At 40.6% G+C, this 25,126-nt stretch overlaps 2 protein-coding genes across 15 annotated transcripts in view; one reads left to right on the top strand and one right to left on the bottom strand.

The window, feature by feature from the left end:
• LOC309697803 (prickle-like protein 2) overlaps positions 1-21,462 on the top strand; it is a 52,100-nt gene extending 30,638 nt beyond the window's left edge. For all 14 annotated transcript variants that reach the window (XM_082519961.1, XM_082519959.1, XM_082519960.1 and 11 more), the window contains 8 exons: positions 10,751-10,935; positions 15,863-15,976; positions 16,088-16,225; positions 16,513-16,716; positions 17,334-17,520; positions 18,108-18,262; positions 18,393-19,194; positions 19,285-21,462. In XM_082519961.1, the coding sequence (XP_082376087.1) occupies positions 10,804-10,935; positions 15,863-15,976; positions 16,088-16,225; positions 16,513-16,716; positions 17,334-17,520; positions 18,108-18,262; positions 18,393-19,194; positions 19,285-20,240 (2,688 nt within the window). In that variant the 5' untranslated portion in view covers positions 10,751-10,803 and the 3' untranslated portion in view covers positions 20,241-21,462. The remainder of the gene's footprint in view (positions 1-10,750; positions 10,936-15,862; positions 15,977-16,087; positions 16,226-16,512; positions 16,717-17,333; positions 17,521-18,107; positions 18,263-18,392; positions 19,195-19,284) is intronic.
• Positions 21,463-24,204: 2,742 nt separating this feature from the next.
• The window catches only part of LOC309696856 (uncharacterized protein), a 10,751-nt gene continuing 9,829 nt past the window's right edge, over positions 24,205-25,126 (bottom strand). The window contains exon 7 of the mRNA XM_082518317.1: positions 24,205-24,703. Coding sequence (XP_082374443.1) covers positions 24,521-24,703 — 183 coding nt within the window. The 3' untranslated portion in view covers positions 24,205-24,520. The remainder of the gene's footprint in view (positions 24,704-25,126) is intronic.

Raw genomic sequence — 25,126 nt, 5'->3', positions numbered from 1 at the left:
ACATGCACAGACAAACAAATACAAGGCAGCACAGATATAGCGCACATGTACCCTCTACCCCACCAGCAACACAAGGCGCTGTGGAATAATAACGGTCCCATATTAAAGAGTACACCCTCAGGCAAATGATGTAAATGGCATCACACACAGGAATTAGCCTCAGTTTATGAATCACCAGCAGCTGTTGAGGGAAAACATGCGCCGTTGCCCGCCCAGCTGCCCCACTTGCACAGGTCACAGGCTCGGTCTGGAGACTGATTCACTTTGTGTGTTTACATGTATATATATATATATCACAACTTCAGATAGAGTCACTGCGCCTGTGGCAGCCCATCGCTCCTCAGAGCTCTGCTTGTCATCGTACCCGATCGCACCTGTCTGTCTGATCATTCGTTAAAATTCCAACAAATACGAGGATGCGGGCAGTATCCATTTCCATTCCCCGAGTCGCCGGATGGTGCCTGTGCAGCGGTGTAGAGTGTGATTCGCCTGTTGAAACCCTGCAATTCTATTTCAGGCCATCCCACACACAGTGGGAGAGGAGCAGAAATGTGTCACCCTTTAATTACAGCTTTTCAGGTTCTTGTGAAATTTTGTGCATCTGTAGGTAAAAGAGTCCTACTTTGGATTTCAGAAACACACCTCCAGCAATTAGCACATCAAGAAAATGAACAGTGTGTGTGTGTGTGTGAGAGAGAGAGAGAGAGAAAGAGAGAGAGAGAGAGAAAGGGACAGCGATAGAGAGAGTGCTTTATTTGCTTTAATTTTAAGCATTTTGGTCTAGTCGCCTGTACTTTTTAGGATCCAAAGCTTCGGCACATGAAAATCCTGTCCCTCCAGCTATTGATGACAACACTGCGTGAAAAATGCAAACAGCCAGTCTGAGTGTGTGTTATGTTCCCAATTATATCACCAGTATTGTCACTTACTCAGAGCTTTTCTCAGTCTGTTCTGCCAGCTGAACTGCAGAACATTATTCCTATAGGGTCAGCCCCTTTCAATTAATTTCTTGTTAGTCCTGATCCAAATAAGCTGCAGTAAGAATTTAATCCTCATAACTGGATTATGAGCTGATTGGCACTACAAGAGCCGATTGTTATTGAAATGAAGGGTTATATAATTGTGGATGGATGACAAATTGACAGCCACCAATCGTTCATGTGTAAAATCATAAACTTCTCTTCAAGATTTCTAGCTTCTATCCGGAGATGAGAATTAGCAGTGTGTTGGCTGTTTTTTATGAGCGTCCTTGATAATGATTCTTCACGCAGGCCTCAGAGAGCCGTTGAACACACAAACACGCACACACACCTCCCCGTCTGTGCGTGTGTGGTTTAAGAAACAAGATGGAGGAATGAAGGATGCTGAAATAACTTGAAAGATTGCATTTTCAAGATTTATTCCCAGTAAAAGCTAATCTGAAATTTTTTGCCTTCTTGTCATCCTATTCATCTGTGTATCTACGTTTAGAAAAACAAAGAACACATTTCCTGTGAAGCCTCTTGCCCAGTTGCCATGCTGTTGCAGAGGCTTTCCTTTTCATTGAGTGTATACATCTAAGAGTTTCTGTATTTGCACAGCCACACTTACCTTGTGACAACCTGTTGCCGTGCCATTATCCCCTATGGAAGGTAACTGTGCTCTGGCACACTTGCTTCCTGCTGCTTCAGATAATTCCGTCTGTCGTTGGGTGACAGGTTGGAAAGGCTGTGCGTTCAAGAATCTCAAATGTGTGCGAGCAGACTGTGCATGTGTTTATAACCCTTTATTATTAATCAGGGATAACAGTGAGGTCAGCAGGGGAGGGGAAAGAGGCCAAGGGTTGACATTTTGGGCTGTTGTTAGTCCAGCAGGGAGGCTCACACACACCAGCGTCAGTGGAGCAGTAGGTTACTATTTCAGTCCTGCCAAAAGTGCTTTGTTGTGTCACCATGAATCTGTCTGAGTACAGTTAAGTGTTTGTGAAAGGACATCACGTCGTGGCTGATTTCAACACGAGTAAGAGTTCTTCTTGCGTCTTTGAGTGTAACCGAACACGCTCAGTCAGTGCCAAACCAAACTATACCTGCCGAGCCGCTGAAAAGCCATTTGCATGAGGAAGCCGGTCGAGGTGAGGAGGACGATACCAGATTTCATCCATCTGTGGTCCCGTGAAATTGATTATATCAGCTGATTACGCAAGCGAGGAGTGAGATGAGCAACCAAATTAGTTTCACAGTGCAGCACCGGGTGCAAGTTCGTAGGATCCGGATGTCAATGGATGAAACCAACAAACTGACAGCATAGTTTATTTAACTACTTTTTTACTTTTTAAATTTATAACTACATTCTACTGTCCAGTTCCTACACCTCCATGTTTTAAACCTAGACATGTAAGGGCCTTGGGCAGATAATTACCAAAGAACTCTGAGAATGAGGGTCACTAGAAAGTCACTAGAAAATTATTAGTGACACAAAGAGACGCCATCTTTGGATGTCCTCCTCATCGCGTATGATGAAAGAGCTAAGACGAGATGTCTGAAGTAGGAAAATAACAGCGAAGCTGTTTAAGAAAATTTGCACAACTACTTAACAAATATGAGCAAAGTAAGCCAGTGGTTCTTTATCAGTTTTCCATTTTGCATTTTGATCACTCGGTATCTGCATAATTGTGCCACCTTAGCAGTATCCGTCTAATGAATGGGTAAATGAATGAGGCCTGGCTGAGATGTTTAATTGCTGGTCATCAAAACCAGCTACTTTGTATTTTTCCTTACAGCTCCACTGAAGCCAAAAAGCAAATGTGTTTCAGATTTTCCATAACTGGCCTCTACTGCGTATAGCATGCCAATTTGTGTATTTGTGTACCAAGCCCTTCCCAGGGTATTGTCTTATGCATGTAGAAAGAGGCTAACTAAACCACTACCCATTCTTTAACATATGTATAGCTAGTATATATACACAGCAGAAAATGTGTGAGCAGCAAGCTTCAAACCTCCCACTGTACTCTGCCCTTTAATATTTAATCGGATGTGCTGAGTCTTTGAGAACGTGATGCTGTTGAAAGTGGCAAAGTGCTGCCATTACCAATAGAGAGGAGAGGATATGTTGCATCTGATTTTACTGATTGTTTCAAGCACATATTTAGAGGTTTAACATTGTTCCTAAACCCTGAACAGTTTGCTGAAACACTGCAGCAGAAGCCACAACAGGCAAAAGTGATTAATTACTTTATGCTGGGATTATAATTCTGCACACTGTTTGTTTACAATGACATAATTGTCTGCATACAGCACTGATGGTAGCTGACAATCAAGATGCTGTTGAGACAGTTACAAGCCTCTTTTGTCCTGATTTTGTGTAGTAAGGGAGTGATTGCATTCACTTTAAGACAGTTTTTTCAGATTGTAAGATCTAATATTCAGACTAATGTCTTGAATATGAAGAGCTCCATTAAAAGCTTGTTGTTTTAAAGAGAGGATTGTAAACGCAAAGAGGCAGGGAATTTGTTAGCTAATGTAACATTGTAATTACTCTTGGCATTCTGTACATCGGGAACAGATAAAGAGATTAAAAGTCAGCTTAGCATCTTTCTCGCCGGCATGGAGGTAGTCCATTTTAATTGGCATTTCTCTGACCGCGAAGGGTTAACAGAGCTTCGGTCAGGCTCTGTGCTTCAGCCGAGCACCTTCTCTCATGTCAGCTTTTACATAAATAAGAGCTTTTTCTCTCCATCACTCCCTCTCCTTCTCTTTCTCTCATGCACACCCACACAGAGCCTGTCAGAGGCACATGAGGATGGGAGGAGGAAGGAGGGAGGTGGGTGAAGCATGACACGTGAAAAAGGAAAAGCATTGCTCTTAACGCTGCATCTACAGCCCTTTATCTATTGTTTCTTTGTATCTTGCCTCTTTCCTTCGGTTTCCCGATAACGTATGCTTTCAAGAGTCGCTTCTCTCAATAATATTGGAGCTATTGTGCGTCGAGCCTCTTCTCTTTGTTCTCAAAATTACCCAATTTGTTGTGAGGATCTTCTGTCCTCTGGCAAAGAGATGTGGATTAATCTCGATTAATTTATGTGTAAATGAAGGCTCCGCTAATTGGATTCGAGTGAAGAAGAGGCAAATTATAGAAAAACTAAATTCAGGTTCAGAGATTATTTAAGAGTGAAACACAGTGTGCCTTGTCCATTATTTAATAATGTCAACATAGTTAAGAGAAAATATAGTGAAGGGGGAGATTCTCCATCTTTGTACGTTATAATTAAATCAATAAAATCATGGGCCTACATTTCTACAGGCACGCATTGGATGGGTGTTGTTGAAGACTTTGCACACCAATTGGTTGCTATGGCAACTTGCAGAGTTTTTCCAAATGACCTACAGTTGGCTGACTGCAGCCTCTCTGTGGTACACTTCAGCTGAGTTGTCTTCTCTTCTGTATACTTGCCGCTGCACCTGGTTAAAATAACATTCGTCAGTATCTGATATTTATATTTCTATGTATCATTGCCAGTATAGCCCCCCCCCCCTCCACACACACACGCACACACACACACACTTTTAAGTTTAACAACATTTAATACATGTGGAATTAAGTTCCCTTTTTTAGATCACTGTGATAATATCTCTGCTTAATTATCCCAATTAATTACCAATAAGAAACACTTGTTTGCATTAGTGTTCCCCGTATTTATTATGAAGCTCCAAATGAGCACAGATGCAGCCACCAGATTTTAGATGCCATATAATTAGTTGTGGGTGCCAAGGTGTGTCAGTCTGATATAGTCCACAATAAATCTGACAAGCTCAAGTGAGGTCATGGATACAAGAACATTTCCAGCTCAGTGAACCTCCCTAAATAAATTATTTAGAAATGAAAGGATTACACTCAGCTGTAGTTCTGCACAAGGCAGGCTGTCCTCACAAGGCAGGCTGTCCTCACAAACTCAGTGACCTTTTAAGAAGAAGACCAGCGACGGAGGTCACCAAGAGACCTGAAATGACTCTGAACGGCTCTGTTTGGCCTGGGGCTTCACCAATCACAGACTGAAATCATCAGAGAATGAAGAGAAAGCTTTTCTCACACTCACAATAACACTGAAGGGGTTTTAATCCACATCAAACCTTCTTCAGTAAAGCTCGAACTTTTTGTAGGACCATTATTTTTTAAAGTATACTACAAATGTGAATCATTGTGGGATTGTGGAAGCATGACAATATAAGATATTTACATTTTACTGTAAGGAAAATGTGGTATTTGTTTTAGTCTCTGTTTTCTTCATTTGTTTTAATCTAATCAGCTCCATATTGCATTATTTATGTTTATGCAGTGTTATAGTGAAAGTCAAGAAAGTCACATTGTAGGAATAATGTAATGATTATTCCTGCAACGTGACTAATTTCTAATTACCTTTTTCTATTTCACTGAAAGTGTATCGATTAGATGGCACGTCATTTCTGCCTCAGATCTTCACACACTGTTAATTACAAAAGCCCTTTAACATCTATATACTTAAAAACCCTCAAACCTAAATAACACTAAATGTACATTAAGTAGGCTTTGTGGTATATTTGTAGACCTATTATGCTCATTTCCAGGTTGTTATTTTATACCTTGGACTCTATTAGAGCAACCACAACATTCTTTATTTATCCCAGAGGGGCTCCTTTCCCTTTAAGGCTGCCTGTCTTCTGATTGGCTCCCTCTCAAAACAGAAGGTTTGAACAGGAGAGGGGTGGAGCTTCTTCTGCTCTTACAGCCAGAGCTGTGTGACTGAGATGACAACATTAGGCTAACCTTCTCCTATTGTGATCTGAAACAGAGCTTTAGGAACTAAAAACTAAGAAAAGCCATTATAGGGGCAACTTAAATGGTTAATACACATCTATGAAAATGGTTTAGAAACATTTAAACTTTGTACTTTCTCTTGCAATAAATTGCAAATATATTTTTAGTGAAAAAAAGATTACCATCATGTTTTGAACTGGAAAAAAAATGATTGCAGTACATGATAATTTTCTAAAATCAAAATCAGCCATTAGAGTACTCTCTTAAGAGGCAGGAATATTTACAAAGGCATGTGAAATAAATGTTCAAAGCCTAGAAGGCAATTACATGTAAGTTAAAAAAAATAATAGAAAACTTTGTTAAAATGTTTGTTTCGTCTCTAAATACATTACCCATTTTTTCTGAAAATGCATTATGCCGAAGTTGCCTCCTCCAGGAAACAGAACTTCACAACTTGTCTCTCCTCTCTCTCTCTTTGTGTTGCTGGGGAAGAACAGAGGAGAGTGCTATGACTAACCAGTCGGCCTGGCGAGTGTGTATTACGTCAAAAAGTCACACACTCATCAGCAGCCTTCTGTACCAGCTGAATGTGCATTCAGTCAAAAGTTAGAGTGTAAAGACAACACCCTGTGTTGTCAAACAGTTGGACACTGTGTCTTTGTTTAATAATGCACAGTAGAGACTTACAGTACATCTTAATAAGTGGGGTGTGAAGGGACCATTAATCGAAGCACTGGTGCGAACAGTGACGCTGTCGTCCTCTCAATCTAACAATTTGTGCTGCAAAATGAATCCCAAATGCTCCTCAGTAGCACAAATACTGGGCACAGGGAACAGGATCACTATTGCATGTTTGTTTGTTACGCCTTATGTATGTTTTGTATTCAATTTTTAAAATATAAGCTGCTTTCTTTTACACACTGTAAATGACACACTGTATTTGTGTAATGACAGCATAACAAAGGAACAGAATTAAAATCTTCTGCACTTTTACGTTTGTAAAATCTGAGTAAAACCGAGTTTATTCTTCTGTAATTATGGCTGCCTTGTTAGCTTAGAAGACACAACATGTAATTAAGGTAATATTGGAGCTGTGGGAAGTCATATCATTCCTCATTAGATTAAGGCTAGCTATGTTTCCCCCTGCCTTCAGTCTTTATGACATACTTGGCTGAACCAAGCCAATCTCTCTTTAGATAACTCGGAGATCGGGGTCTCAGAGGTGTTCATTACGTGTCCAAACAAATCACTGACACCAGGCCCATAAGATCAACTGAAGGCGCTATCAGCAGACATGTGTGCTGCTTTGGGATAAGAGGTTCACTTAAAAATGTCAAAACCAGAAATAATCAGCGCGTCATCACAGTGGCTTTGTCTTACTGATGTATATTTTATGCATAGAACATTAGAATGAGATCTATAGTTGTTTTTAATTAACAAAAAGTGTTGTCACTAATCCCTAGCCAGGAACCTTGACTACTTGGAGTGCTTGCTACTTTTCTTTTACAGTTATAACAGAGGTGTCGTTGCTTATTTCCATGTAATAAACTTTCATTTGATATAAAAAAGACAGATCTGGCTTTTGTGACCTCAGTCATTGATTAGTGAAGTCACCGTGTGAAACCTCCATTGGCATCATGCTGTTTAGAAGCTAGACAAGCAAGAAGGTAGATCTGGCATAGAAGTCTAATGGCACCATCTGTTCATAGGGAAACTTATCAATGACAAAGCAGACCTGCCTTGTACTTTTTGACTCTAGTGAGGACTGTGATTTATCAATTTAAGATCATATTGTATTCAGTACAGCTTAAAACTAGCAGATGAAATACTAAAATTATCAGGAAAGATTAAGAGAGCAATTAGTGCTGGCCATTTGTAAGGTTACAAGTCCAGGACACCTCTGTGTTGCTTTTGCTTTTTATCTTTTATATACAGTCTATTATGTTTTTAGTTTTCTTGAACCTCTTTCTAACTTTGAACTATACCTCTTCCCCCCAGCTGCTGGCTATATGTACAAATCAGTCTACTTGCCTTTTGATAAAGCTGCAGTCACACAAAGAAAGCAATTTTGCAGTGACGTGGTGACCAAAGATCACAGAAAGTCAGTGGGTAAAAAAATGCTGGCAGTGCAAAATGTGGGGGTCCTGAGATAGACTTTTGAACACACAGGATACCGATGATTGACATATGACAGGGTACTAAATACCAGAGCCTTCGAATGAGTCATTCCATTCAACAGCTCTGTTAAACACATTAGAGGGTTACCTAGGCAACCAGAGCCTGGGCTATCCACCAATGACCAGCTGATCCTTAAAAGTAATGTGCAACAAGTGACGCCATATGTGACTGTGGGCGCCACTTAAATAAGAAAACAACCATAATAAAAAACAATGAAACAACACATGGCAGTCAATGTGATATATATCGACTGCCATATCAGACTGATCATAATCTCATATGACTTAGAGTACAAATGACGCTTTAATATTGACAATAGAAACAATGGTATCAAGAGAATTTGTCACCATATAAATAATAATGACAGAATCTTGTTAAAATTCAGCACTGAATCACTGATCTGATTTCACATTGCCAGTGGACATCACATTTGAAGTGATGCCTGTCTGGAGCAACAGGCTGCAGGTTACCCAGCAGGCCCACTCTTACTCAGCCTCTGTGCACTAATGACGAACAGCCTCGGGCCAGGCTAGAGGCTCAAGGTTACATACCTGCGATCTTTCTTCACAAAGAAATCAGCAGCACCCATCTTAGAGAGATAAACAGTACTCAGCTCTGCTTGGAAGGAGGCTGACTCACTGGCTCAGTCGGTAGAAATGTCTGCTGTTCCTTGGCCACTGCTTAAGCTGTGTTTTTATGTGATTTCTAATCTGCAGGAAATGGTGTTGCTCTCTGAAATTGCCAGAGAAGACCTGTATCATAGTTTGGGAAAAATCATTTTGAATCACAAATGTCAGGGCTTGTTCACGCTTTCCCGCGACCATCATCTAGTGTTGTTTTCCTCACTCAAGTGCTATGACCTTGATGCACGACCTACAGACACAGAACAAATGTGTCATCTGCTGTCTCATCTTTATGTACATGTCCGCATTGGTCAGACAGCACTATTTAATTGCAACACAATGGGTTTCTCATTTTTATATGAGACATAGACAGCATTATAAAGAACAATTGTTTCTCCCAATTTGCATTAATTAATTGTAATATCTCTCCACTCATCAGCTTTTGAAATAACAATCCATGAGATGTAAACACACCTCCATCCTGTGCTCATTGCCGGCTCACTAAATATCCTGCGAAATGAGTTGCATTTCATTTTCATACTTTGCTGGTGGAGGCGATTTTTACTGCTGTTAATTATTCATGGGCCAGTAATGTGTGCAGCTGTTCTCCTCTCAAACAGAAAGAAGGAGGAGAAGATTGAACTGATCTGTTGTCCATACCTCTGAGTAACACAGTAAATGCAGATGAAACACTGTCTGCTGATAATAAAGTCCTGGGACTGGCGAGCAACTTTGATATTTGTAAATTTCTTTTTGGAATAAATTATTCTGAATGTGTTTCACAGACTTGATTAAAATTTTAAGCTGTTGGTCAGTACACCGCTTACAGACTGAAATATTTATATATTGGATGGATTGCCAGATTTGAAGACTCCCGCAGAGCCAGCCATGACCCCCAGCAGATCAATCCCACTGACTTTGGGGCTCTCCAAACTTTATCTCTAAAAGATCTGTACAAAGATCCCACTGACTTCCTATTAATTCTACTTACTTTGTGGGGCTTCTAGCTTTATCCACTGTGAAGTTTACATTTATGTTTTTATTTTTGTAAAAAAGGGTATCTTGTTGGCTGGGGACCCGAGGAGCTTATGTAATAGCGAGGTGTCTGTCATCTGTCCACAGTTTGCAAGAATCGTTGCTCATCCAAGAACACTGGTCAGGATTTAGTCAAACTTTCACACAGTGGTCATCTGATGACTGCGCTCAAGGTCAACGTCATATTGTTTTTTCTTGTTTTGTCAGCACTTTTCTATTTTCACAGCAGTTGCTGGACTAGTAGTAGTCTTTAAAATCAGACAGTACTATAGGTTGTGGTGCATTGGTCAGATTTGGGTGAAGTGACATTAATTTGGCCTGGATGTGACCGTCAGCCTCCTTGACTTCTTAGTGGATTTTAATTAGTTTGTGCAGTACAATCACCCAGTGACAATAAAACTTTAATCTGTGAAACCCATCAGGAGCTAGTAGTGGCTGCAGACTGATGTATTGATTTGTAAAAACACAAGAGATAGACAGACAGCAAATATTTTTTCACACAAACTCCACAAATTACTTATGGCTGCTTCTTTATTCAAAAAGTGTCACCATGCCGGGTAGCTCCACATGTTTGATTGGGCAGATTTTGTTACCCGTCAAGAAGGATGCCCCATTTGTGTCTTCTACCAGGAATAAAACTGGGAATTCTTAGGCAAACGTGCAAACCACTACACATTACCACTACCAGTTCCTTCAATGCTAAAGTTTCTATCCCTTGATTGATCTGTCTAGATCAGCGGTCCCAAACCCCCGGGCCTCAGACCGGTACCGGTCCGTGAGTCGTTTGGTACCGGGCCACCAGAGTTGAGGCTCAGGTATGAAATGTATGGTTTTCAGGGTTTTTATCGGTTTTCAGCGTTATTTTGTTATCATTTTTATCGTTAACTCGGTTTTTTCACGTGTCTTATAAATAAATCTTCTTTTTTTCGGTACCGGTACTAGTTTTATTTTGTTGTATTTATCTGCGACACCTTAAAGGCCGGTCCGTGAAAATATTGTCGGGCATAAACCGGTCCGTGGCGCAAAAAAGGTTGGAGACCGCTGCTCTAGATCATCTGTCTTTTCCTTTCTTTTTTTGTTTTGTTTTTTTGTTATTGCAATCTCTTTTTGCCTCGCCCTCATTCTCCTGCCTGTTTCCTCCACAGGAATACCTGTGTCCACTCAAGCGGTTTGGGTAGTGGAGCATGTTGTGACAGCCATGTCTCTGGAGATGGAGAAGACCATCACCAAGCTGATGTACGATTTCCAGAGGAATTCCACCTCTGATGATGACTCTGGATGTGCACTGGAGGAATATGCTTGGGTTCCCCCTGGCCTCAGTCCTGAGCAGGTATATAGTTACAGATACAAACAAACTATGACGCGAATAAGTACTTCATTAGATATTCTCTGTTGTTGTTCAACAGTGCCAGACCGTATCAAATTGAACCAAGTCGGTCAAGAGAATTTAATTATTTGGATAATAAAGTATCTATCGAAGTAATCCCGAGCTGGAAAATTCACTCATCTGAAAACACGACAACATATCATCATTGTTTGAAATCCCCTTCATGGTGCTGTAGTCTCTTACGGGTTAGAGTGGGGAGAAGGGCAGGGATGACTTACAGTAGACTAAGGCTATGCTGTCAAGCATTTCAGGGAGCAATAATTGTAAGGACATTTTACAGCTGTCAGTGTTAATCTGACTTTGTGTAGAAACCAAATTGAGAGTCAGACAGACTGACAACCATGACTGAAATCATGAAAAGCAACCACACACTGATTAGTTGATTGCATTGTCTGAAGAACAGATGCGAAGCAGCAAAAGATTTGATGAAATGTTGAAATGCTCTCTGATGAGTTTAAAGTACAAGAATTTCAAATATATAGGAGGATTCACTTTGAAAAGGCTGTTTCACTGATCAGTATCGAGTAAACATGATGACTATGTGGTCTTCTAGGCACACTAAGCCTCAGTCTGCTCTGTTTTTTACTGTAACTTAGCAAATTTAAACCCAGAGGACTGGAAGTAATTTGAGTCAGTGAATGTTTGGATGAATCTAATTGGAAATGTGTGGCAGCATGTTTATGCGTACCAGTTTCGCAATTCTCTGTCTGGACTCATTTGCAGTTTAAATGCCTTTTAATTGCATGCATGACCAAGCTAATGCAATTGGCTCTGTAAATCCAGAGGAAGATATTTCCTCCTCATTTTTTATTTTTGCCTGTTGTTTTTGTCAGCTCTGACATAAGATAAGCACGGTTGTGTTCAACTATATTCGGTATAAACACTTCTGTCTTTATTTAGTATGAGAAGGACTCCAATGCAACAGGCCTCCTAGTACTCTGTTAACAGATGACAGGATGGGCTGATAACAGTCATTTTCTCCAGTCAGCCATCTTGACAGGATGCTGAAAGAGGCTGCAGCCTCTGTCATCCAACAGGAGGTGCAGGCAATTTGAAGCTGCCCGTTTCTTTTTTTAATACACTTGAACGTAATGAATTTTAAGCCCGTCACATCTGATTTCTCTCTGTACAATTAAAGAGACTTGCATTTTAAAAGATAATCACAATTTTGCAGCATAGTTCATCAAGCTGTCAGGACTCAAATTCCCCAGCTGAAAACATTTACTGTTTCAAAAATGTTTTGTTGTATCAGGATTGGATGGGAGGAATGAACTTTGTTAACAGTAGATCTTTTCAATATTTGTTGTAACATGTTTTTGCTTTTTTTTTGTCTAAACAACTTCCTTTAAGAGCTTCAAGTTAAAAAAAGAAAAAAAAAAAGAAAAGAAAGGATTTGGTGGGCTAGAGATTCCAGTAAATTCAGAGCTGAATAACTGCTAGTTTAATTAGTTAGTTTATCAATTTTGCATTTATTGTCAAGGTCACTTGTTCCTGTTTACCTGTGGTTTTTGGACTGGACAAGATGACTAACATGGTAACCAGTAATGAAAATAAGCTGCATTCCTATACAAATTTGCATGAAATGGATCACATTTAAACCATTTAAAGCAGGTATGTAAAACCTAAGGCCCGAGGACCAAAATCAGCCCGCCAACGACTTCAATTTGGCCCACTGGGCGGCTTTGGAAAGACATAACTGAAGGCATAAATTTCAGCATTTCCTACTAAAAACAGCATCCTACTGGCTATTTACACACCAAAGTAAATAAGTAATAAACAATTAAATAACACCAAAAAAATCAATTTTACATTTTATAATTACAGGACAGTCTGTAGCTTCATCTGTCATTTTTACACATGTATTTCTTACAACTTGAGCCAAAAGAGTCGTCATTCATTTACTCCAGCAGCATTTCTACGTTTAACATGTAGAAAATGTCTTTACACTGAATGAATGTGAAGTTTTATCCCTGATTTAAAGTATTTTTGCTTCCCGATTAACAAAGAAATTTCGAAGAGAGTGAAGAAAGTTCTTATTCGTCGATGTGCTTAATATTTTAAAGTCCACCTGTTGCACAGTTGAGAGACAGTTCTCAGAGAAAAGTGGTTCAAGGCAAATGATTTTGGCTCTCATAAGAGTCGGCGTCACCCTCCTCAGCACAGAGTAAAGAGCGAGCGTGACGGGCAACACGGAGAAGAACCACCTTTCTCCCTCACTCTCCACCCTACTGATTAAGTAAATTGAATGAGCAGAAACTTCAGTAAAATAGATCTTTACACTGCACTGAACACTGAACCACTTTGCGTTGAAAGCCTGTTTTGTTGAAAATCCGAGACAAGTAACAAGATTGCTTTCTATCCTTTCAGTGTTTACTTCTCAAACACCGTTCAAGGCTTTTTCTCTGTTTCATCGGCTAGCATTTAATTACAAAAGAGGGTTCAGGGCACGGATGGCAAGTGCTACTGCATCGTGAATTATAATTGCAGTGCAAGTTTAAGATTTCCTTTAAGCAATGCGAATATTAGCTGCTGAAAATTTAAAGAACCTGGTGCTGTTCAAGGTTGTGCCTGCAGCAGCAGCACACATCTCAATGTGCTGAACACTTTCAGTTCCAGACACCAACTTCCAAGGGAAAGACATAAAAATTTTTCCATGAATCAGTGAAATAATGTAGATTATTTAAAACAGCCAACTTTTATCTTTGTATAAAGAACAAATTGTGGATATTTGGATGCTATTGTATAGGCCAGCTTTAAAATATACTTTAAATTTGACATAACTAAAGAAATTATAGTTATTTCTTCTGTCTATCATAATTTTATAATTAGAATTCACAGATCAATCACGATTTAAAATTCATTGTTGTAATCTATAAAAGCCACAACCCCAGGCTTCAGACTAAACGATCGGTTTCTACTCTTACCTCTGTATGATGTGAAAAAGAGTAGATATCCTCGACATGGTCATCTCAGACACACAGTTCCAGCTGTGAGCACAGCAGCCCAAACTCATCAGCTGTTTAAACCATCTATTTGTGAGTGCCAGCCGAGCAGAAGGAAGTTGTCTTTGAGGAACTAGAAACAGAACTAAAAATGTTTGTTAGATGAAGAGTGAACTGAGGAGTTCCATCAAGGAAAAGTCTAAATTAAATAAAGATTATTTTGAACTGACTCATGCAAAGTACTCTATGAAAGTTCAAGATCAGAAACAGGAGTTTAAAATGAGTACAGTACTTTCCATTTAATATTTTTATATTTACAGTGGATCACATAAGTGCTTTATTCTTGCTCTTTTTCTGCCCACCTTTACTATTGTGGTTTACTCTTATCAGAGCTGCACTGAATAGGAATTCCTTTCTCATTTCTCTACTGTATTGTTTCTTTCGATAACAATGCGGTAAATTTTACAGTATATAAATTTACAGAACATAAATACAGTATCAACACCTTTTATTCTTCAACACAGTCGCTCTTAGACAAGCTTTCATTTAATTTCTTTAATCTGCAGGGGAAGTTTAGCAGGCTTCTTGAAGGACATTCAAAGCTTGTTTTGAATATTGGCTGCCTTTTTTGCTCCATTCTCTGTCAAGATCATCCCACACTGCTTGAATAATATTGAGGTGTGTGAGGCCAATCCATGACTGATAGGCTTTTCATTCTGTGTTGTTTTATTTTTTGTCTTGTTTTTAACCCATTACTTGGCAGTGTGTTTGGGGTCATTGTCATGCTGAAAAATGAAGCTGCTGCCAACCAGATGCTTTCCAGATTTGTTTTGCATGCTGGATCAAAATAGGATGGTACTTTTCTGCATTCATCCATTAGTTTTGCCAAGATCCCCAGCACCACTGGCTAAAATGCAGTCCCAAAGCAAGACAGAACCTCCACTGTGTTTTTAAAGATGGCTGTAGATGCCCACTGTGGTGCCTATCTTTTGATATTGATGACATTTTGAAGCAAAATTTTGAATTTAAATTCATCACTCCATAAGACCTGTTGCCACTGATTTTCAGTCCAGTTCTTGTTTAATCAGCTTCTTGGATAGTGTTTGTTTTTTTTTTGTCCAGTTTCCTCAAATTTTGTAAGGACACACCGCACCATGCTGATCAAGTTTTTGGCTAATAACTGGTATTCATGTTGTTGGTGCAAAAATACAATTAATATGTGTCGAACAATGTTATCTTTGGCATGTTTTGTAGATTTAACTAAAGATGTTTTTTGCAACAGGCTGCAAATGCCCGATGATACAATTCACTAACTTGCTTTTATGTGTAGACACAACACTGGTTCGTACCTTGAATTGGGTGCCCTTTTTTAAGCTTGAATGATTTATAGGTCAGTGTTAAGTTGTTCTACAAACAAAAAAGACTTCTCCTAAAATGGTGAGGTACAAGACCTGGACTGGAAATGAGTAAAAAAAAAAGCAGTCAATGTCCAAAGAAAAACTCTGAAACAACTCCTTATCCAACAAAACCTTATATTTTAGTGCAAATTAAAATAAAAAAGAATTGTGTGCAATATGCAAATTTGTGTCATAAATCAAAACTTTCAACCTCCAAACAGATGTTTTTACTTCATCCATCATGCTTTTGTGTGTGATGTAAAGAACTTGGCAAATTATGTAGAAACATTTTCTCCGACTTTCCAAGTTGTTATGAGCACCAAACAGCAGACAGATGAGGTTAGCAACTAACATAATCAAGGATTTTGTAACAAAACGCGTAGAATATTTATATCGGGGTGAGTTGAGACTAAGCACACTGAAAAAGGGGTAGAAAATATTTACTTTACCTTTTGTCAAATGTGCTGAAACACATTTTGAAATTGAGAGGTCACTCAAGAGCAAAACCACATGTTTGATTTTCTGTTTCAGGTGCATCAGTATTATAACTGCTTACCAGAGGAGAAGGTTCCTTATATCAACAGCCCTGGAGAGAAATACCGCATCAAGCAATTGCTTCACCAGTTGCCACCACATGACAATGAGGTAAAACTACACAACAAAATTCTGAGTAATACATGAAGGCTTTTCTTTACTCTTATGATTTCCAGAGGTTAGGTGGTGTTTCAGCTCTAATGATGAGTCGTGTTGTTTCAGGTACGATATTGTAATGCACTGGACGAGGAGGAGAAACGAGAGCTTAAGCTGTTCAGCAATCAACGGAAGAAAGATAACCTGGGCCGAGGCAATGTCCGTCCTTTCCCCCTAACTATCAATGGGGCCGCCTGTGACAAGGTAAACCACGCAACCAACATCTTTTCATTCCTTACATAATGACCTACTTTTTCCGGACTTGGGCCATCGTCTGTGTAGCAAATATCTTTAATTCTCCTTCATAAAAGCATGTTAGTCTTGAAAATATTCAATACTGTCTCTTTTCACACCTTACAGCTTTCATTCTTTCTTTGTCTGCCTTTTCTTCCAACACTACCTGACTCTCTCACTTTCTTTCGTACCTTTCATTTGATTTTGTTTCTTTTCATTGAATTTTATTTCTTCTCTTTTCCTTTCCTCTCCTACAGTGTGGGGGTCAGATAAATGGAGGGGACATTGTAGTTTTTGCACCAAGGGCGGGTCATGGAAAATGCTGGCACCCTCAGTGCTTTGTCTGCGGCACATGCGAGGAAGTATTGGTGGACCTCATATACTTCCACCAGGATGGCAAGATCTACTGTGGCCGGCACCATGCCGAGAGGCTGAAACCCCGCTGCTGTGCCTGTGATGAGGTGCGCCTGTCTGGGCTTGGAGCCCTTTGGGGTTGGAAATGGCTGAATGGTTCATGCTCACAGACTTGGATGGGGTTGGAATCAGTCTGGAGGGAAAAGATGTCTCAGTGTCTTTGCCACGTCTTGGAAAGTCCGCTGTAATTTATAGTGAGCGGGCTTGAATAATAAGTCAGGCCACAGTGCTCTGCAAGTATTGGAAAGAGAATTTCTATTTGATTAAACTGTTTAATTATCTTTAACTGGAAGATATAAATCTGATGTCACGTACATACCTTTTAAGTTAGTTTCTTTATAAGGTAATTTTGTGAAATAATTACATGAATATTATAAAATGCAAGCACAAAGGATGCCTAGATCATCGTTTTTATTCAGCTGAAATATGCCTGACTTTTACACTTAAGAACACTCACGCTTTGGTGGAATTTCTAACAGTTTACTAATCTACCTGTCAGTTTATGTGGAGGTAGATGATCCTATTAAGGGGTAGTATGTCAAAAAGGATCCTATTCTAGGACGTGACACGAATAAAATACAGGACCCTGAGATACAGGATAGCAACATATGTAGATATTGTGTGTTATCTGCTTGCTGATAAATGTAATGTGTTAATCATATAGATCATCTTTGCTGATGAGTGCACTGAGGCGGAGGGCCGGCACTGGCACATGAAGCATTTCTGTTGCTACGAGTGTGAGACCACCCTTGGCGGGCAGCGCTACATCATGAAGGATGGACGACCACACTGCTGCAACTGCTTCGAGTCCCTTTATGCAGAGTACTGTGACGCATGTGGAGAACACATAGGTACAACTTTCATTGTTGTTTCAAGTCCTCTGATATCTAAATGAATTGCTATCAAGAGTGACAGACATGCTATTCCTGTACTTGCTTCGTGGAAAAAAAAACTCCAACAGCCCTTTATTGTAAGCGTGACTCTTATCAGCTCTGGAAGCCTTGTGTGCCGCAGCTGTGGAGAGGCGGGTTCAGTGCAGTGAAATGCGGATAGTTATTATCATCCCAAGCTTCAGTAACAGTGAAAGAGTGTGTTTCAGAGGGTGCTCCCATGTTGTATCCAGATGGAAGCTGTGAAAGATGAGTGCTTCCTCTTGCTGGGGAGTAGTGCTGGTGAAATTTATTCATGCTATCTTACAAACTGAGTGATCATCTGTGGGCATGAAATCATAAATATTTTTACTTTAAGAGACAAAGGGCTCTGTTCGCTCATAACGTAAATAGTGCCTTGCAGCATATCGGATAAAAATTAGGTATCATATCAACATATCTGACAAAAATTAGCTTAATAGCTAAAGGTTAACATCAGTTTTTGATGTTTTTTCGTCATGTGTCGATACTAAAAATGGTCAAATGTTTTTGTTCCCATCTTATTAAAGGCATTGACCAAGGTCAGATGACTTATGATGGACAGCACTGGCATGCAACTGAGGAATGTTTTTGCTGTGCCCGTTGCAAGCGCTCCCTTCTTGGACGCCCCTTCCTGCCAAAGCAGGGGCAGATTTTCTGTTCACGGTCCTGCAGTGCGGGACAGGTGAGGAAACTGAAAATACATCTGAAGCATCTCCTCATTTAGTTATGTATATACCCGCTGTTAATTAGTATACATTTTTAAGAGTTTTCTAGTTATGCACATATATATTTTGTTTATTTTAACAATTAAGGATCCCGAGGAATCTGACTCCTCAGACTCTGCCTTCCAAAGTGCTCGCTCACGTGAGTCCCGCCACAGCACCAAGATCGGAAAGAAAGAGCGCAGGAATGCTGAGCAGGATAGGCGAAGCACCGAACCCCGCCAGTCAGCTCCTCCATCGATGCCCGACCGTCTCTCTGCTGATATGGATCCCCTCTCTGGTCAGATGGATCGCTTAAGCCTCACTTCTAGTCAGACTCCAAGCAGGACGCCTAACCGCACCCCTAGCCGCACTCCAAGTCGAGCCCCAAGCCTAAACCAGGTGTGGATGAGCCGAGATGACCCCTACATCCCTCCTTCCTATGAAGGCCCTCAGCGGGATCCCTCCCCTAGCCCTACACCCATTCATCTGCTGGGTCAGTGTAATGCTAGGCAAGGTTACAATCCTAATGCGAATGCTCATCCACCAGCCCAGAGTCCTGCCAACCCAGGAAAGAGGCCTGATTCCTGGGGAAAGGAGCAAGGGAATGCCAAGAGGACCCCTATGGCTGCCCTGAGAGGCTACTCCTTTAATGAAAACTGGATGCAGCACAGCCAGGATGAGTTCAGACCCAACAAGCTGCGCACCCAGATGAGCTTCAATGAGATGTCTAGCCAGAATCAGGGTTTCTCTGACAAGAGAAGTATCAGTCTGCATGGATTCCAGAGAAATGGAAGACCCCCACTGACCAGGAGGAACCCTATCAATGCCATGAGCTTTAACGAGCCCCTCACTCCTCTAGAACAGACCCCTCGTGGATCCATGGACTCCCTAACTATGTCTAATGCTACAGGTATGGGGTTAAAAAGCCTAAAGTTAAGGTCATTTATATGAGATTATATGAAAAAATGACATTTTATTTTTTTATTTTTTCTTGTAACAGGTAACTCTCTAGATGGAGTCAGCAAGCGTCAGGAGCATCTGTCAAGGTTTTCCATGCCTGACCTGAGTAAAGATTCAGGTGTAAATGTGTCTGAAAAGAGCAACATGGGTACCCTCAGCTCCTCAGTCCAGTTCCACAGCACAGAATCGCTGTCCTCCTCCCGCCCATACAACAACAACAACATGTACACCCCTCTGAGAGTCGGCTACCCACTGCAGTACTGGGATGGCCCACAGCCGCTCAGCTTTGATGGTAAAGGTCGTGTCGGGGTGATGGGCAGCAGTGGGAATCTGCGGATGGCTCCCATGAGTGACAGAATGCCCCGCCGAAGCTTAAGCGGGCAGGAATCTGTGACCCAGAACCAGCAGCCACAACCCAGACGCCGCAAACACCATCGTGGGAACAACGGCAACGGCCAGCACCGCAGTGGCCGCCACCACAAACGCTCTCGCCGCTCTCGCTCTGACAACGCCTTGCACCTGGTGGCAGACCGGCCTGCTCAAATGATGGAGCCGCCGTACCGTCGCGTTCAGGAGGATTATGATCGTTTCCCCTCTGGTCATGCTGCACGGGAGTTGTTCGGGCTGGACCCGGGCGGGTACAGGCAGCAGCTTCACCGGCCCTGTCCCCGCACCACTTCTGATCTTACCCTGCAGAATGCTGGCTGGCAACCTGTCGGCCTGGGCGGGCCGTGCTGGGGCGATGGGTACATGGAGGCTGCTGACCCCTGGTGCTCTAGCTGCTCCTCTTCCTCCGAGTCTGAGGAAGAAGAGGCTTATTTTATGGGAGAACCAATCCCTCGGCCCGTGCAGCTGTGCTACATCAATAACGAGGAGCGACGCCATCGCTACAGTCCCTCTGGGATAGGTGGCCATCACGGACCTCTTCACGGACCGATTCATGGCCAGCTGCACACCCGCCAGAGGAGGAAGAGCAAAAACTGCATCATTTCGTAGATATAGAGCAAGGAGTTGGGGAGGGATGAGCAGGAGAGTGAAAGATATAAGAGAGAAAGGTAAGGAGACGGTGTAAAGCAGCAGAGATGGTGGAACAGAGGGAGTGGGAAGGTGAGAGTGAGACAGCTGAAAGTGAGAGTGAATAGAGAGTTTCTGTGTGTGTGTGTGTGTGTGTGTGTGTGTGTGTGTGTGTGTGTGTGTGTGTGTGTGTGTGAGTGGTGGGGTTGAAGAGGGAAAAAAAGGCCTATTTTTTGTGCTTGTGAGCTTACACAACTCTACACCATGTAGTGTTTGTGTACACCTACACAGAATGATCTAATCCTAAGAGGAAGCTCAGCTGGCTTACACAACGGGAGTGTTTACGCTGATGGAGATCAACTGATGGTACCGGGAAGCACTGAAGAATTTGACAACTACAAAAACTGTGGTCAAGGTAAAATAACATGGCATGTGTGCGTGTCTGTGCGTGAACCCCATGTTACAGAGAGATTGAACTATTCCAGCTGGAAAAGGCCAGTGGTCAAACTACAGTGACATGACTGTTCACGTCGCCGCTCAGTGATCCAAGCCCTGGGCAGTAAACTTATTCTGTGTGGACAAACGAGAAATTGTATTGGGATAGTGCAAGCTACGTGCTAGATTCCAAGCTGTGTCATTGTTTACCTCAGTGGAATCCAAATGCTGCTGGAATATAGTGTTGGCTCGCTAGCCCCGTTATCACCTTGTACAAATAGTCTTTTAAACCTTGTGCTCTGCATAGCCGGCTCTCCATTGCTTCACCAAGGACAGAGCGTCAGACAGCCTCTGCTCCTTGACCATTCAGGCACAGTAACGTCAGGTATGGTCCCGTTTTCTCTTCTGCAACATGCTTTGTTTTGGTTTTTTTGAGAGTTACCTATAGTTGATTAATACTACCACTAATAACACTAACAATAATAATGATAACACAAATAATAACTATAAGAATATTAAAGAATAATACCTACTAGATGTATATATAGTAATAAACTTTAATAATGGATGTAGTAATGTAAATGTCCTGTACATATGGTCTTAAATATTTATATATTTTGTAACTAAAGAACCATTATTTGTATAACATGATGTAGAGATAGGGAGGCTTGCATGTTAATTTGTTGTTGTTGTCTCATACTGAAAATAAAGTGTATGTCAATGAACAACCAGGAATATTTTTTTTTGGTTAAAGTGGTTTTGAGTTCAGAGGATGTTTCACTAAGCCATTCTACCATTCCTAAAGAAAAAGTAACTTTCCTTGCAAGGAAAGCTCTGCTGAATAAACGTTCCATCAAGTGTCTTCCACAGCAGTGTTACTGTCAGTCAGATAATAACCACCACAAGCCTTTCCACAGCAGGTCAAGTGTCCTGACCCGACCCGAGGAGTCTGAAAATGAGAAGTTCACTGTCTTATTTCTCGCACATCCAACAGGTTAACTACGAGAACCGAGCATTCATTTACCTTCTAATATATTCCAGACCTTCAAATGCGCCGTTATAACCAGGTAATGACTTGAGCTGAGTGGTTATAATGTTTTGGTTCAGTCTACAGTACTGTGCAGTTTGGGGCCTCCTTTCATTTCTCTATATTTTGCTTTCAAGGAGCCAGAATTTCTTTTCATTTTTGAAATGGTATTGAGCAAGAGTTCTCCAAGCTTTCTTAAGGTCTTTCATATTTTTTTAAATATTGGCTACTTTATCTTCAGTCCAGTTCTTGTACTTGACCATTTTTAAAGGAATTTCTTTCATTTATTTGTTTGTTAAGCCACTGATCCATGACTCATTCATGACTCAAGCAAAAAAGTTTGACTTTCAGGCATCTTAGAACTGTACAAAATCTAAAAAAACCAAAAAAAAAAACCAAAAACGGGGTGACTCAAGACTTTATATAGAGCTCGACATTTTACAGTTAATCCTGTTACACTAGCGCCTGGAAAAAAGTTAAAATGTATCTCTTGCATTATTGTGCTGCAGTTTCTTGTCACTGGTCACATTTAAATGAATATCAATACTTCAGTGATAATCCAGCCTGAGCCGTGTCAGTGTTCGAGTCACAGAGTAAATCAGAAATACTTTGACACTGGCCACTTCAGCAATATAACAAGGACCAGTTAATAAACAAAAAAAATAAATTTCTAACATAAAAAGGTCTGAAATTTGGCCTATTAACTACATTCGTTTTTTACAATAGACCTATAAGATTCAGTATATGAATTTTAGTAGCTACAACTATAATTGAGTTGGAAATGGTTTGAATACTTTGATTACATCAAATATACAGTCACGATAAAAAGAAAATACATCTTCCTTCAACTCTTAATGTTTTACATAGGTAAATACAACCATATTATGCTGAAACATTGTTTAACAAAACCAAAGTAGTGAAGAAGTATTCTGTAAAATATAAATTATACCCTCGCTGCTTCCAGTTTAAGCAGGAGCCAGTGCTGCTTATCAGATGCAGCTAATTAGCTGATCATCAGCCAGTGTGATAATCAGTGTGAGCGCTTCTATAAAAGCAGATATTTTGGCAGTTTGCAAGTCTGGAGCATTCAGGTGTGTACACATGGAGAAGGAGTTTTAAAAGTGGAAACATTCAAGTGAGTTACCAGTCTTCCCGCAAGTGAATCTCCCAACAAATTCACCCAAAGATCAGAAAGATGACAACAAACCCAAGACCTACATCTCAGACCTCAGGTAGCTTGTTAAATATTAAAGTTCATGACAGTACATTTAAAAAAAAAAAAAAAAAAGACTGAAGCTTGGCTCATTCAGAAAGGTTGCCAGTAGAAATAGACTTCTTTAAAAATAAAAAAGGAGAGGCAACAGTTTAGCTCAGAAGCAGGTGACCATATGAGTGCAGCAATGACTGAATGCAATCCCTTGCTACATGTCTTCCCCCCACACTCTCTCTCGTCACTGTGCTATTTAATAAAGGTTAAAAAGTAATTTAAAGAAATCTAAGCTCTAGATTTGTAAAGTTGCATGTGAACAAACCACAAGACCTGTGGAACAAATGACCAAGACCAAAGTGAAGATGGTTAGCCAAAATGCACAGCACCATACTTGGTGAAAATCAAATGCAGCGTATCACCTTCGAGGCACAGAGATGGAAGGGTGATGATTTGAGCTTGTTTTGCAGCCACGTGATGTGGGAACCTTGCAGTCACTGAGTCCACCATGAACTCATTCAATAGCAAAGTACTCTAGAGTCAAATGTGAGACCATCGGTCTGACAGCAAAAGATTGCTCCAACTTCGGTGATGCAACAAGACAATGATCTAACCTGATTGAAATACTCTGGTGGGACATTAAGAGAGCTGCATATAAAAAACAGCCCTCGAAACTCAATCAACTGAAGCGACCCTATAACGAAGAGTGGGACAAAAAGTGTTCATGACAACATAAGAGACTGAACAAAGTCACAGAGAACAAGATTCAGATTATTGTTAATAAAGTTGGTTGTACACACTACTGAATTACATGGTACACACAGGTTTTCACTCACCGCTTCTGGATTCTGGGTTAATTTTTGTTAAATAAATAATAACATGGTTTATTATGTCATGTGTTATTTTTCTGAGGTTAAATTTAAATAATTTTAGAAACTGGTAAAAACTAGGTGGTGCTTTTTTTTATTATTATGTCCTGATATGTAAAACCTTAGAACTGAATGAGGGTCTATTTTCTTTTTCACACATCCATAGCTTGAACCTCTTCACACAATTTAGTACACTGAACAATGATCGGCAGAGGGGCCGTGATTCAGGCTGTAAGACGAGCAACACTGGTCTATATCAAATATCACAGAATCTACAGGTGTTGAAACCATAAACAATAGTGTGTGTCCAAGTCACCTACTGACCTATTAATGTATTTCCTGCTGTGACCTGAAGTGATCTATATAGCCATGAACACATCACTGAGCATATTTTTGGACCACATAATGTTTAAAATGCTGTAAACAAATTTATTGCAAGCAAAAATAAATTATGTCAAAATATATCTCAGTCTATATGAGACCTTTTTAAAGCAATACAACCAGTGCATCGTCATCATCACCAGCACATTTTCAAAATAACAAGCATAATTAAAACGTTTTCACCAGTGTTCAGAATTACACTGCAGACAGAGGGGACTATTATCCAAGCAGCAGACAGCAATGCACAAGATTATTACAAATAAGAAAACAAAAGCAGCAATAAATCAAATCAAGTTCTCAGCACTTTAAAAGACTAAGAACACAGGCAGCATGGCGTGTCTGATCAGTGTGACAGCTCCCTGGAGTCATAGTCCTCGATAAATTTCTCCATTGCTTCTACGCAGCGTTTGCCGATGTCCCGGAGGTTCTGCTGTAAAGAGGACTGGATGGGACGCTCCAGAGATGGATCCTTTTTAATCAGCATCTTTACTACAAAGCCAAACATTTCACACTCCTGATAGTACACCTGAAAGACAAATGCAATCATGGTTTTAGGACAAAGAGGGGGACAAAGTGGGATTGTTGGAGGAAAGGAAGAGTGCATTTTCAATTACATTGAATGGATTATTCCACCGAAATGCTCGCACGCTGACTGCTCACAATCTATATGTGCGCACACGTGTGCGTACAGAGTTCTGTGGACATTTTTGCATCAGCTACCTGTTGCCAGACTGTTTTTTTCTTGCAGTGCTTCTATAATCCTGCAACCATGGAGATATGAAAAGCAAGAGGCCATCTTTTCCGTCAAGTGGGTGGAAGCACGCGTACACTCTCTCATACAAACACAGATAAGCAGAACCTCAAGTGACGTCTGTCACATTGAAGGCGGCATTAAAGCACGTTGCCTGTGATACAGGTGAGCCGGCCTCACTTTACATTGAGGATCAAT

This window comes from Aulonocara stuartgranti, assembly GCF_965226115.1.
Source record: "Aulonocara stuartgranti genome assembly, chromosome: 20".
NCBI lineage: Eukaryota > Metazoa > Chordata > Actinopteri > Cichliformes > Cichlidae > Aulonocara > Aulonocara stuartgranti.
The sequence above is the reverse complement of the archived record's forward strand: the minus strand, read 5'-3'. Positions and strand labels throughout refer to the sequence as shown.